General features: G+C 50.1%; 1 protein-coding gene across 1 annotated transcript in view; it reads right to left on the reverse strand.

The window, feature by feature from the left end:
* The window catches only part of PIK3C3 (phosphatidylinositol 3-kinase catalytic subunit type 3), a 156,039-nt gene that overhangs the window by 98,196 nt on the left and 43,882 nt on the right, over positions 1-13,961 (reverse strand). Inside the window, exons 11-16 of the mRNA XM_083155365.1 lie at positions 7,488-7,642; positions 7,233-7,323; positions 4,213-4,280; positions 2,709-2,814; positions 1,491-1,607; positions 309-440 (exon numbers count right to left, since the gene is read on the reverse strand). Coding sequence (XP_083011491.1) covers positions 309-440; positions 1,491-1,607; positions 2,709-2,814; positions 4,213-4,280; positions 7,233-7,323; positions 7,488-7,642 — 669 coding nt within the window. The remainder of the gene's footprint in view (positions 1-308; positions 441-1,490; positions 1,608-2,708; positions 2,815-4,212; positions 4,281-7,232; positions 7,324-7,487; positions 7,643-13,961) is intronic.

A 13,961-nucleotide genomic window follows, 5' to 3' on the forward strand; every position in this document is an offset into this window, starting at 1 on the left:
CCGGAATCCCGACTGTAAGGAGATCATCCGGTACCCCTGTCGACAACAAGCATACAGCCAGATTTCAATTGGTCTGTTCATCAATTTAAGAAACATTTGATCCAAATCAGACAAACTGGTCCAGAAACCCAGACCGGCTTTAGGGCCAGCGCGCAGCCCTTTAATACAAATAGGCTTCAGCCTAAGTAAGGGTAAAGATTGGGAGTGGGCAAGAAGCCGCCCTCCAGCCCTGGTATCGATGCACCCAGAATCTACATACAGCAGACTATCTCGTCACCCTGGAATGACTGCAGGACTGAAGACTTTACCTTGAAGAGTGTGGCCTTCTCTGGGATGATGCCTCTGATCTTCACCTGGGGCTCTAGTGGTAGCGGGATAGGCTCGATCTCAGACAGGTTCATCTTCTCGTTGTCTGCTAATAAGGCCTGGAGCCGCTCATTCTGGGAACGTCAGTGAGTTATAGGGTGTGATTGCTGAATAACTAGCATGCATCCAACAGATGTCTATCTGCGCACTGTGATATAATGTGACCTACAACACTTAGACCATGTATGGCGGACTGGCTATTATTATCGGCATTATTAGTTGGGGAAGATCTGCATTGCCAGAAGATAACATAAGGGGATAATGCTTCAAATAGGTTCTGAATCATAATGGCCAAGATAACAATATTTAACCATCATCAGGTGTAGATCTCCTGGGGACACACTGCGTGATCTGGACCCCTTCTAACCACGGACAGTACGCCAGACTGCGCCAAATGATGGAACTTTATTGGCAACCATGTTCCTCTCCTCTAACTGTATTCCTGTTATCTGCATCCTAATGAGCTGAACATTTCCACCAACTATAATTCTAACCTTTCTCTGCCGTAGCAGGAAATTATAACAACATTCATTTTTATTATTAGATTATTATAACTTGCTGAGGTGCCCGGGGGCAATGGTTGCTTGGTGGAACATTATGCTGCTTTTTACCCACTTAGGAGTTGAACTACATAAAATCCCTGCTTAGTGGGTGGTTGCAAATAACGGTCACAGTTCCCAGGCCCCCCAGCGGGTCACATGTTCCAGATCACTGAACAGGTTCACCAACTGCCACATTTCCCAGTGCACAATGGTGATGCATGGTAAATGGTGGGCAAACATTTTGCTACATGACAACAGCAACCAACCAATTAGGTCACTGTATTTCTGCAAAGCTATAGGCCCTTTAAGCACCATAGAAATCTGTTACTCATAAAAGTCCTCTCTGTGCACTTGCATCTGCCCCCCTGCTGTGCAGCATGATGTTCCCCAGGTGCAGAGATACTGCTTTTTCTTTTGATCCCGCCTCAGAGTCTATTGATTTGAGGAGCGGATGACAAAGACACGTGTGGGACTCAGACATGTGCTAGTCATACAGATCACAGCTTCGAGTGCAGGGTAGAACACAGACGGAGATCTAAGGACAGGAGGATAATGCTGGACAGGGGGGGGGGGGGGTCTCACCTTCTTCTTGCGGTTGCCACTTTCACGCTGTACGGCTTTCATCAGGTGAACCAGTCGGTCTACGAAGGTCTGCTGTGTGGCCAGGAGTGAGCGCATCACCCGCACAGACTTGTCACCCTGCAGTGGGAGATGGAAAGGAGAGATCAGTTCTTCTGTAGGATTACACGGGATCTACTGCCGTTACATGTTTCCACGGCAAGGCCCCATGTGACGTATGGACGCACTGCTCTGGATATTATCAGCTAGCTGTGATCAGCTGTCCCAGAAGCATCACCCCTGCAGCACGCACTGAGCAATGCTGAAACTATGAAACTGTCCCCAGTATTACAATATATAAGCCCCACCCACTACCAGCATGACATCATAGTTTTAAAAGTGCAAAGTGATTGGTTAGGGTGCAGTAATAAGCAAAACCAACTCCAATTAACACAGTGTTTCCATTTCTCGCTGGTGCCACTTGCGACCAATCGGCCCGTTAAATCGGACCAAATAGCCTCTTCCTGACATGCTGTCGGGTCCGATGCGCGGTCCCGTGTGCATCGGACCCGACCAGGTGGTTGGACGGGCACCCGTCCTGGGACCTCCCTCCTGGCGGCACGGCGGGCGGGAAGCAGGGACGCATGCGAATTGATAATAACGGATCGCATGCGTCCCTGCCGCCGGGAAGGTCCTGGCAGCTTGCCAGGGTATCGGGTGTCCAAACACTGCTGCAAGACGTCGCAGCAGTGTATGGGCACCTTAAGGAAAAATCCGTCATCTGGAGAACCCATGTCCCACCAAATCTGAATATTAGATTCCACAGTTATTCAGGAACAGTATATCTGGATTATGGTGACACTTTAGGTGTCTTACTAGACACCTTCGACCAAGAGTGATCGACCCCATATCTAGACAGTGTAGTGTACATTCTACCACCTTGCATTTTCCAAAACCTGTGCAGTTCCTCCTCCCTGCCTGGGGTGTCGCTCTTCTGTGGTTCTTCCAACACAAGTCTATTCTGCATATCAGTGCTAAAATACAGAGCACACGGTTCTAGAAGCCCCTCAACAGACAGCGACACCCCAGGCAGGGAAAAGGAACTGCACAGGTTTTGGAAGATGCAAGGTGCTAGAATGAACACGAACAGCGCCGACCGTCCATCCCGTAACCGATGAAGCCATGCTGTCGGATGTGGTGGAGAATGATAAATTGCGCGGCCGTATTAATCAGCCACATTACCTTCAGTAGCGCCTGGCTAAACCTCCTCATAACATTCATGTACATCTCGTGCGTCTTTGGGCCTCTCTGCTGGGTGTCCTGGTCCTCACATTCCACTATAACATACCTGGGAGATAACGAGAAGCACATATGGTTCTGTACATCGTGTACACCTAAATAACGCACTAGACAGTATATAAACAGCGACCACCAGTGCACCGATAAGCATTTCTGTAATTAGTATCTCTCTTAATTGTCCCCACAGTGAATCACTAAAGCAGATGTCAACCTGGATAATGCAGATTCCTTTAAACCATCCCAATCTTTGTTCAGTTATGGAGTACCTTGCGCAGCCTCCTATACCCTACTGAGTCCAAAACAAAGGGATGGGGGGGGGGGGAGGGGGGGGGTGTCAATTCAGTGCAAATTCGAATCCACCTACTGTATATTGCAGGTTTTTCACTAGACCCTAAAGAGGTTATTGGTGTTATCGCAAACTGCTGATACGTACACAGACAGGCATTTCCACGATACCTGGTAGAACATCAGCACAACTGAATTCCTCCCAAACAGACCATGGATGTGGGGACTAGATGTGGTTCTCTGTCCGTTAAAATCGCTCACTGTGATTTTTAGGCCAGCAATTTTCACATCACCGCTCCTCATACACGCTGGGCAAAAACATCCAGTGTGTTTGTACCATAACAGTGCAAAGGCGCCAGTATAAGCAGTGAGTAAATGCGCATGTAACAGTATAAGCAGTGAGTAAATGCGCATGTACCAGTATAAGCAGTGAGTAAATGCGCATGTACCACTATAAGCAGTGAGTAAATGCACAAGTACCAGTATAAGCAGTGAGTAAATGCACAAGTACCAGTATAAGCAGTAAGTAAATGCGCATGTACCAGTATAAGCAGTGAGTAAATGCGCATGTACCAGTATAAGCAGTGAGTAAATGCGCATGTACCAGTATAAGCAGTGAGTAAATGCGCATGTACCAGTATAAGCAGTGAGTAAATGCACATGTACCACTATAAGCAGTGAGTAAATGCACATGTACCAGTATAAGCAGTGAGTAAATGCACAAGTACCAGTATAAGCAGTGAGTAAATGCGCATGTACCAGTATAAGCAGTGAGTAAATGCACATGTACCAGTATAAGCAGTGAGTAAATGCGCATGTACCAGTATAAGCAGTGAGTAAATGCAAACGTACCAGTATAAGCAGTGAGTAAATGCACACGTACCAGTATAAGCAGTGAGTAAATGCGCATGTACCAGTATAAGCAGTGAGTAAATGCACATGTACCAGTATAAGCAGTGAGTAAATGCGCATGTACCAGTATAAGCAGTGAGTAAATGCACACGTACCAGTATAAGCAGTGAGTAAATGCACATGTACCAGTATAAGCAGGGAGTAAATGCACACGTACCAGTATAAGCAGTGAGTAAATGTGCCGGCACCAGTATAAGCAGTGAGTAAATGTGCCGGCACCAGTATAAGCAGTGAGTAAATGCATACACACCAGTATAAGTAGTTGGCCAGGGTGGAGTTCTTGCAGGCTCGGGAGATGAGGAAGGTGCAGAGATCTTGCTGGAAGGAAACAAAAAATAAAATCTGATACAATGTTAGCAACACCCCTGACACTATTACATGAGGTGGGATCGGTGCCGCCCTCACACCACACCTGACACTATTACCTGGGGTGGGATCGGTGCCGCCCTCACACCACACCTGACACTATTACCTGGGGTAGGATAGGTGCCGCCCTCACACCACACCTGACACTATTACCTGGGGTGGGATCGGTGCCGCCCTCACACCACACCTGACACTATTACCTGGGGTGGGATCGGTGCCGCCCTCACACCACACCTGACACTATTACCTGGGGTGGGATCGGTGCCGCCCTCACACCACACCTGACACTATTACCTGGGGTAGGATAGGTGCCGCCCTCACACCACACCTGACACTATTACCTGGGGTGGGATAGGTGCCGCCCTCACACCACACCTGACACTATTACCTGGGGTAGGATAGGTGCCGCCCTCACACTACACCTGACACTATTACCTGGGGTGGGATAGGTGCCGCCCTCACACCACACCTGACGCTATTACATGAGGTGGGATAGGTGCCGCCCTCACACCACACCTGACGCTATTACCTGGGGTGGGATAGGTGCCACCCTCACACCACACCTGACGCTATTACATGAGGTGGGATAGGTGCCGCCCTCACACCACACCTGACACTATTACATGAGGTGGGATCGGTGCCGCCCTCACACCACACCTGACACTATTACCTGGGGTGGGATAGGTGCCGCCCTCACACCACACCTGACACTATTACCTGGGGTGGGATAGATGCCGCCCTCACACCACACCTGACACTATTACCTGGGGTGGGATAGGTGCCGCCCTCACACCACACCTGACACTATTACCTGGGGTGGGATCGGTGCCGCCCTCACACCACACCTGAGACTATTACCTGGGGTGGGGTATGTCACACCCTCACACCACACCTTACACTATTACCTGGGACTGGGTATGTCACACCCTCACACCGCACCTGATGGCATTACCTGGGATGGGGTATGTCACGTCCTCACACCACACCTGACACTATTACCTGGGATGGGGTATGTCACGCCCTCACACCACACCTGACACTATTACCTGGGACGGGGTATGTTACGCCCTCACACCACACCTGACACTATTACAGTACCTGGGACAGGGTATGTTAGGCCCTCACACCACACCTGACACTATTACAGTACCTGGGACAGGGTATGTTACACCCTCACACCACACCTGACACTATTACAGTACCTGGGACTGGGTATGTTACACCCTCACACCGCACCAGATGGTATTACCTGGGACGGGGTATGTCACACCCTCACACCACACCTGACACTATTACAGTACCTGGGACAGGGTATGTTACACCCTCACACCGCACCTGACACTATTACCTGGGACGGGGTATGTCACGCCCTCACACCACACCTGACACTATTACCTGGGACGGGGTATGTTACGCCCTCACACCACACCTGACACTATTACAGTACCTGGGACAGGGTATGTTAGGCCCTCACACCACACCTGACACTATTACAGTACCTTGGACAGGGTATGTTAGGCCCTCACACCACACCTGACACTATTACAGTACCTGGGACAGGGTATGTTACACCCTCACACCACACCTGACACTATTACAGTACCTGGGACAGGGTATGTTACACCCTCACACCGCACCTGACACTATTACCTGGGACGGGGTATGTCACGCCCTCACACCACACCTGACACTATTACCTGGGACGGGGTATGTTACGCCCTCACACCACACCTGACACTATTACCTGGGACAGGGTATGTTAGGCCCTCACACCACACCTGACACTATTACAGTACCTGGGACAGGGTATGTTAGGCCCTCACACCACACCTGACACTATTACAGTACCTGGGACAGGGTATGTTACACCCTCACACCACACCTGACACTATTACAGTACCTGGGACAGGGTATGTTACACCCTCACACCACACCTGACACTATTACAGTACCTGGGACGGGGTATGTCACACCCTCACACCACACCTGACACTATTACAGTACCTGGGACGGGGTATGTTACACCCTCACACCGCACCTGACACTATTACCTGGGACGGGGTATGTTACACCCTCACACCGCACCTGACCCTATTACTTGGGATGGGGTATGTTACGCCCTCACACCACACCTGACACTATTACCTGGGATGGGGTATGTTACACCCTCACACCACACCTGATGGTATTACCTGGGACGGGGTATGTCACTACCTCACACCACACCTGACACTATTACCTGGGATGGGGTATGTCACACCCTCACACCACACCTGACACTATTACCTGGGATGGGGTATGTTACACCCTCACACCACACCTGATGGTATTACCTGGGACGGGGTATGTTACACCTCACACCGCACCTGACCCTATTACCTGGGACGGGGTATGTCACGCCCTCACACCACACCTGATGGTATTACCTGGGGCAGGGTATGTCACACTCTCACACCGCACCTGACCCTATTACCTGGGATGGGGTATGTCACACCCTCACACCACACCTGATGGTATTACCTGGGACGGGGTATGTTACACCCTCACACCACACCTGACCCTATTACCTGGGACGGGGTATGTCACACTCTCACACCGCACCTGACCCTATTACCTGGGATGGGGTATGTCACACTCTCACACCGCACCTGACCCTATTACCTGGGATGAGGTATGTCACACCCTCACACCACACCTGATGGTATTACCTGGGACGGGTATGTTACACCCTCACACCGCACCTGACCCTATTACCTGGGACGGGGTATGTCACACTCTCACACCGCACCTGACCCTATTACCTGGGACGGGGTATGTCACACCCTCACACCACACCTGACACTATTACCTGGGACGAGGTATGTCACACCATCACACCACACCTGTGAAAGGGCTGCTGCTCACCTCCAGGCTTTCAGATTCCAGGCCATCCTTGCCCTTGGATGTAGGCGCCGGAGATGATGACCGCGGGATATTACTGGATATGATCTGTGAGCTGTGATATAGGGATAGTATGGCTGTTACATATAACAATGCACCGGGTAACCGTTTCCTCTGTGACAAACGTGGCACAATCACATGTTACCGGACGCAGTGATGTATATTCATATAGAAGATTTCTGGGCCGTCTATGCAAAGGCCCACCCAGGTGTGCTGTACCTGTCCACGTCGCCGGAGGCGATTCCAGAGGTCAGCAAGCTCTCCAGCATGGGGCCCTGACTGTCTCTCTTTGTTGGCTCTAGTCCATTCTTTATATCATCAAAGTTTTCATACTTCAGAGCTTGCACTAACTGTAACAGGTACATCAGCAAATCCTGCGGGAAGAAGAGATACGATGCAGTGTGGGGTCATTGTGTGTTTCTGATTGTAGAGGCCAATGGATCGGCAGCTTCCTCCACACGATAGATGTCTAATAGTATTCAGCTACTTAATAACAGGAGCTGGTTAGTTGGTACTTTATCTCTCCCTCAGCCTAACGTACTAAGCCTTGAACAGTGATTAAGCACCAACCAACCAGCCCGTAGCTGCCATGTTTCAAACCCAGCCTGTGACACGGCAGTCAGAAGCAGATTGCCTGTAACTTTATCTCTCTCCAAGACTTAGTAGATAGGGGGAGATGTACTAAGCCAGGGTTGGCCAATCAGGTCCTTGAGATCTACCAATGGTCCACTTCTTCCAGATCACCTAGCTGGTGCACAGCTGTGTTCATTACTAACTGTCACATTCCCCAGATCACCTAGCTGGTGCACAGCTGTAGTCATTACTAACTGTCACATTCCCCAGATCACCTAGCTGGTGCACATCTGTAGTCATTACTAACTGTCACATGTCCCAGATCACCTAGCTGGTGCACAGCTGTAGTCATTACTAACTGTCACATGTCCCAGATCACCTAGCTGGTGCACAGCTGTAGTCATTACTAACTGTCGCATGTCCCAGATCACCTAGCTGGTGCACAGGTGCAGTCATTACTAACTGTCGCATATCCCAGATCACCTAGCTGGTGCACAGCTGTAGTCATTACTAACTGTCACATGTCCCAGATCACCTAGCTGGTGCACAGCTGTAGTCATTACTAACTGTCGCATGTCCCAGATCACCTAGCTGGTGCACAGCTGTAGTCATTACTAACTGTTGCATGTCCCAGATCACCTAGCTGGTGCACAGCTGTAGTCATTACTAACTGTCGCATGTCCCAGATCACCTAGCTGGTGCACAGTTGTAGTCATTACTAACTGTTGCATGTCCCAGATCACCTAGCTGGTGCACAGCTGTAGTCATTACTAACCGTCGCATGTCCCAGATCACCTAGCTGGTGCACAGTTGTAGTCATTACTAACTGTTGCATGTCCCAGATCACCTAGCTGGTGCACAGATGCAGCCATTACTAACTTTCACATTTTCAAAGATGCTGCATTCATTGATACTATAGATCCACAGGTTGCCTGAGACACATGTTGGTAGATCTTGAGGACAGGTTTGGCCCGCCCTGTACTAAGCAGTTAAACGAATGGAGAAGTTAGCGGCGAAGTTGCTCATGGCAACCAATCCGCATTAAAATAGCATTTATAATTTGAATACTATAAAATCATACAGAGCAGCTGACTGGTCGCCTTTGGCAACTTCTCCACTTTACACTGATTAGCATAGATCCCCAAGTCTCACATAGATATACAGATGTGCCGCAGTCACGCCAAGCAGTCCCTCCCGGCACCCCAGGTCCCGAGAGAGTCTTTTATCGCAATGGAGGCCTGTGAGATGAACCGGTTCTTCTGGGAACGCAGATAGTAAGACGGCAGCTGCCTCTTTTATTACTTGTTACACAGCCACCAAGCAACATGACTGATGCTCCGCAGACTGCTCGAGAACCGGGCACTTGAGGAGAAGATAGAAAATGCTTAAAGTTATGACATCTGTGCAGTCGTCAAGCAGTGAATCGTCCTTGAAGAGAGAGAGAGGGATTCTTATGCTAAATATATGCAGAGAAAATCCATAAAAAGGAGACACTAATGGTGCGAGATCTATTCCAACTGATACACGTTGTAAATCAATGCCGATCACGCGGGCTGCATACAGAAGAAGCCGAGACCAGTTCCACGTGAATCAAAGGCATCTATGTATGGTCTCTGTGCCATATGGGGGGGGGGGGAATAGTACACGCACCCAGATGTCAGGAGCAAACACGCTGCCACACAGCTTCAGATGCACACATGTGACTAATACACGTCTGAACACGTGTACAGGATTGGGGGACAAGTACTTGAGGTGTGTAACCTGCTATGGTGGGAATGATCAGTGCAGACAGTGACTGAGGATAAAGTCAATGAGGGTACAACATGTAGCTAACGGAATCACTGGAATGTCCACAGCAGTGTGGAGTATTTCAGGAGGTTAGCAAGTCCAGATACAACAAGAATGAGGGAACTCAGAGACTATGGGGTCCATTTAAAAAAATTTGGACAGAGAGAAAGTGGATGGAGAGAATGTACCAACCAACAGCTACTAAGGGGTCAATTTACTAAACAGTGAGTTCTCAGACGCTGATGCCTAGTGTTCATACTAGCACCCGCCAGCTTTAAAAACCCATGCAGTTCCTGTTCCCAGCCTGGGGAGTCGCTGTCTGCTGTAGTGTTTCTAGCACAGGTCTGGTTTGCATATCAGTGCTGATATACAGACCAAACTGTGTTAGAAGCACCACAGCAGATGGCGACACCCCAGGCAGGAAGAGGAACTGCATGGATTTTCAAAGTTGGCGGGTGCTAGAATGAACACTGATGCCCATGGCAACCAATTGGATGCTAGTTAACATTTGTCCAGCACCTCCTGGATGATAATATCTGATTGGTTTCTGTGGGCAACATCTCTCACTTTTAAAAACTTTAGATTAAACGTACCCCTAACTGTCTGTAATGTTTTAAATCCAGCCGACAACATGGCATTTAGGAGAGAGCTGGCTGGTACTTTATCTCTCGCCATTTTTTCTTTTTTTCCAAGGCTTTGTACCAGTGTGGTTGAAACCTACGAAGATCACTGTTTGGGACCTGGTTCCTTTCATCGCCTGACTTCGTAGCCCACCTATAAATGTGTTTTAGCTATTTTAAACTAGCATATGATAGTGCTTCAGCCAATCGGTAAGGGTCATGTGACAGTTGGGAGCTGATTGGCTGGAGCGCCAGTTATTATGTGCAACAAGTTTTTAATGGCTTAATTAAATTAATTGATACATAAACCTTTAAGGGGGCCATTTATCAACCAATTGACCTCTAAGAGGCCCATTTATCAATGAATTTTAGGTATTTAGGACTTGTTGCTTATGAGAACTGGTGCTCCAGCCAATCAGCTCCCAGCTGTCACATGACAGTTACCGATTGGCTGAAGCCCCATTTATCATATGCTAGGAGTTTTAAATAGCTAAAACGTATTGATAGGTGGGCTACTAAGTCAGGTGACGGCGACTGAGATGTCACAAATACCTTCATATGCACATTACACATCCTACCAGGATTCTTATACTCAGCAGCTGCCTGCTGATGGGGATAACAGGGGCATAACCACCCGCTCACGTAACCAGCCCCACTGCTCTATCACTAGCCCCCATGCCGATTCTTCCCCATCCCGCAGCGGTTTGCGCTGAGCTACACAACGCTGTGCATCAGTGACTTGGGTTTCTCTGGGGAGACAGCAAACGTTGTTTTTTCTCCGTGACGAGGATGACATCGGTGCCCTGCAATCTCATTACAATGTCTTTACCTCCTTATTTTCTCCCAAGTCTGACAGAACAGAAGATGGCCTCTGCACTGTCTGGGAGAATCGATGCCGGCGTTTCACCGTCACAGGTTACAGCCAAGCTTGGGAACAAATTGAATGTTACTGGTCGCTGGCTGCCTGCAGAGATGAGAGGTCTGACCCGCGTGCGCACAATCCATATCACTCTTCAAACAAGTAATGAAATTTCTATCAGATTGCAAAAACAAGGTCAGTGTTTGACAAGAGGAGGGAGGGAGATCATCCAGCCTCCAACATCAGTGTGATGGCCTCCGCATTAACCATTCACAGCACAGAGCCCTAACAGCATCAGTCTGACAGCCTCCGCATTAACCATTCACAGCACAGAGCCCTAACAGCATCGGTCTGACAGCCTCCGCATTAACCATTCACAGCACAGAGCCCTAACAACACCGGTCTGACAGCCTCCGCATTGACCATTCACAGCACAGGGCCCTAACAGCATCAGTCTGACAGCCTCCGCATTAACCATTCACAGCACAAAGCCCTAACAGCATCAGTCTGACAGCCTCCGCATTAACCATTCACAGAACAGGGCCCAAACAGCATCAGTCTGACAGCCTCCGCCTTAACCCTTCACAGCACAGAGCCCTAACAGCATCAGTCTGACTGCCTCCGCCTTAACCCTTCACAGCACAGAGCCCTAACAGCATCAGTCTGACGGCCTCCGCCTTAACCATTCACAGCACAGAGCCCTAACAGCATCAGTCTGACGGCCTCCGCATTAACCATTCACAGAACAGGGCCCTAACAGCATCAGTCTGACAGCCTCCGCATTAACCATTCACAGAACAGGGCCCTAACAGCATCGGTCTGACAGCCTCTGCCTTAACCCTTCACAGCACAGAGCCCTAACAGCATCAGTCTGATGGCCTCCGCCTTAACCCTCAACAGCACAGAGCCCTAACAGCATCAGTCTGATGGCCTCCGCATTAACCATTCACAGAACAGGGCCCTAACAGCATCGGTCTGACAGCCTCCGCCTTAACCCTTCACAGCACAGAGCCCTAACAGCACCGGTCTGACGGCCTCTGCCTTAACCCATCACAGCACAGAGCCCTAACAGCACCGGTCTGACGACCTCCACCTTAACCCATCACAGCACAGAGCCCTAACAGCACCGGTCTGACGGCCTCCGCCTTAACCCTTCACAGCCCAGAGCCCTAACAGCATCAGTCTGACGGCCTCCGCCTTAACCCTTCACAGCACAGAGCCCTAACAGCATCAGTCTGACGGCCTCCACCTTAACCCTTCACAGCACAGAGCCCTAACAGCATCGGTCTGACAGCCTCCGCCTTAACCCTTCACAGCACAGAGCCCTAATAGCATCAGTCTGACGGCCTCCACATTAACCCTTCACAGCACAGAGCCATAACAGCATCAGTCTGACGGCCTCCACATTAACCATTCACAGTACAGAGCCCTAACAGCACCGGTCTGACGGCCTCCACCTTAGCCATTCACAGAACAGGGCCCTAACAGCATCAGTCTGATGGCCTCCGCCTTAACCCTTCACAGCACAGGGCCCTAACAGCATCGGTCTGACGGCCTCCGCCTTAACCCTTCACAGCACAGAGCCCTAACAGCATCAGTCTGACAGCCGCCGCATTAACCCTTCACAGCATAGAGCAATAACAGCATTGGTCTGACAGCCTCCGCATTAACCATTCACAGCACAGAGCCCTAACAGCACCGGACTGACGGCCTTTGCCTTAGTCATTCACAGAACAGGGCCCTAACAGCTTCAGTCTGAAGGCCTCCGCATTAACCATTCACAGCACAGAGCCCTTACAGCACCAGTCTGATGGCCTCCGCCTTAGCCATTTACAGAACAGAGCCCTAACAGCATCAGTCTGATGGCCTCCGCATTAACCATTGGTCTGATGGCCTCCGCCTTAACCCTTCACAGCACAGAGCACTAACAGCATCGGTCTGACGGCCTCCGCCTTAACCCTTCACAGCACAGAGCCCTAACAGCATCGGTCTGATGGCCTCCACCTTAACCCTTCACAGCACAGAGCACTAACAGCATCAGTCTGACAGCCTCCGCATTAACCCTTCACAGCACAGAGCCCTAACAGCATCAGTCTGACGGCCTCCGCATTAACCCTTCACAGCACAGAGCACTAACAGCATCGGTCTGACAGCCTCCGCATTAACCCTTCACAGCACAGAGCCCTAACAGCATCAGTCTGATGGCCTCCGCCTTAACCCTTCACAGCACAGAGCACTAACAGCATTGGTCTGACAGCCTCCGCATTAACCCTTCACAGCACAGAGCCCTAACAGCATCAGTCTGACGGCCTCCGCCTTAACCCTTCACAGCACAGAGCAATAACAGCATCGGTCTGACGACCTCTGCCTTAACCATTCCAAATCCCAGCATGCCTTGCCACAGTTTTGCTATAAGGGAGTGTTAAAATTGTGGCAAGGCATGCTGGGATTTGTAGTTTCACAACATCTGGAGGGCCGCAGTTTGAGGACCCATGCTTTAGACCAAATGACCGTATCCCGTTCTGTGAATGGTTAAGGCAGAGCACTAACAGCATCAGTCTGACGGCCTCCGCCTTAACCCATCACAGCACAGAGCAATAACAGCATCAGTCTGACGGCCTCCGCCTTAACCCATCACAGCACAGAGCACTAACAGCATCAGTCTGACGGCCTCCGCCTTAACCCATCACAGCACAGAGCAATAACAGCATCAGTCTGACTGCCTCCGCCTTAACCCATCACAGCACAGAGCACGAACAGCATCAGTCTGACGGCCTCCGCCTTAACCCATCACAGCACAGAGCACTAACAGCATCAGTCTGACGGCCTCCGCCTTAACCCATCACAGCACAG

The sequence above is a fragment of the Crinia signifera genome, chromosome 1, assembly GCF_055691185.1.
Source record: "Crinia signifera chromosome 1, ASM5569118v1, whole genome shotgun sequence".
NCBI classification, from domain to species: Eukaryota; Metazoa; Chordata; class Amphibia; order Anura; family Myobatrachidae; genus Crinia; species Crinia signifera.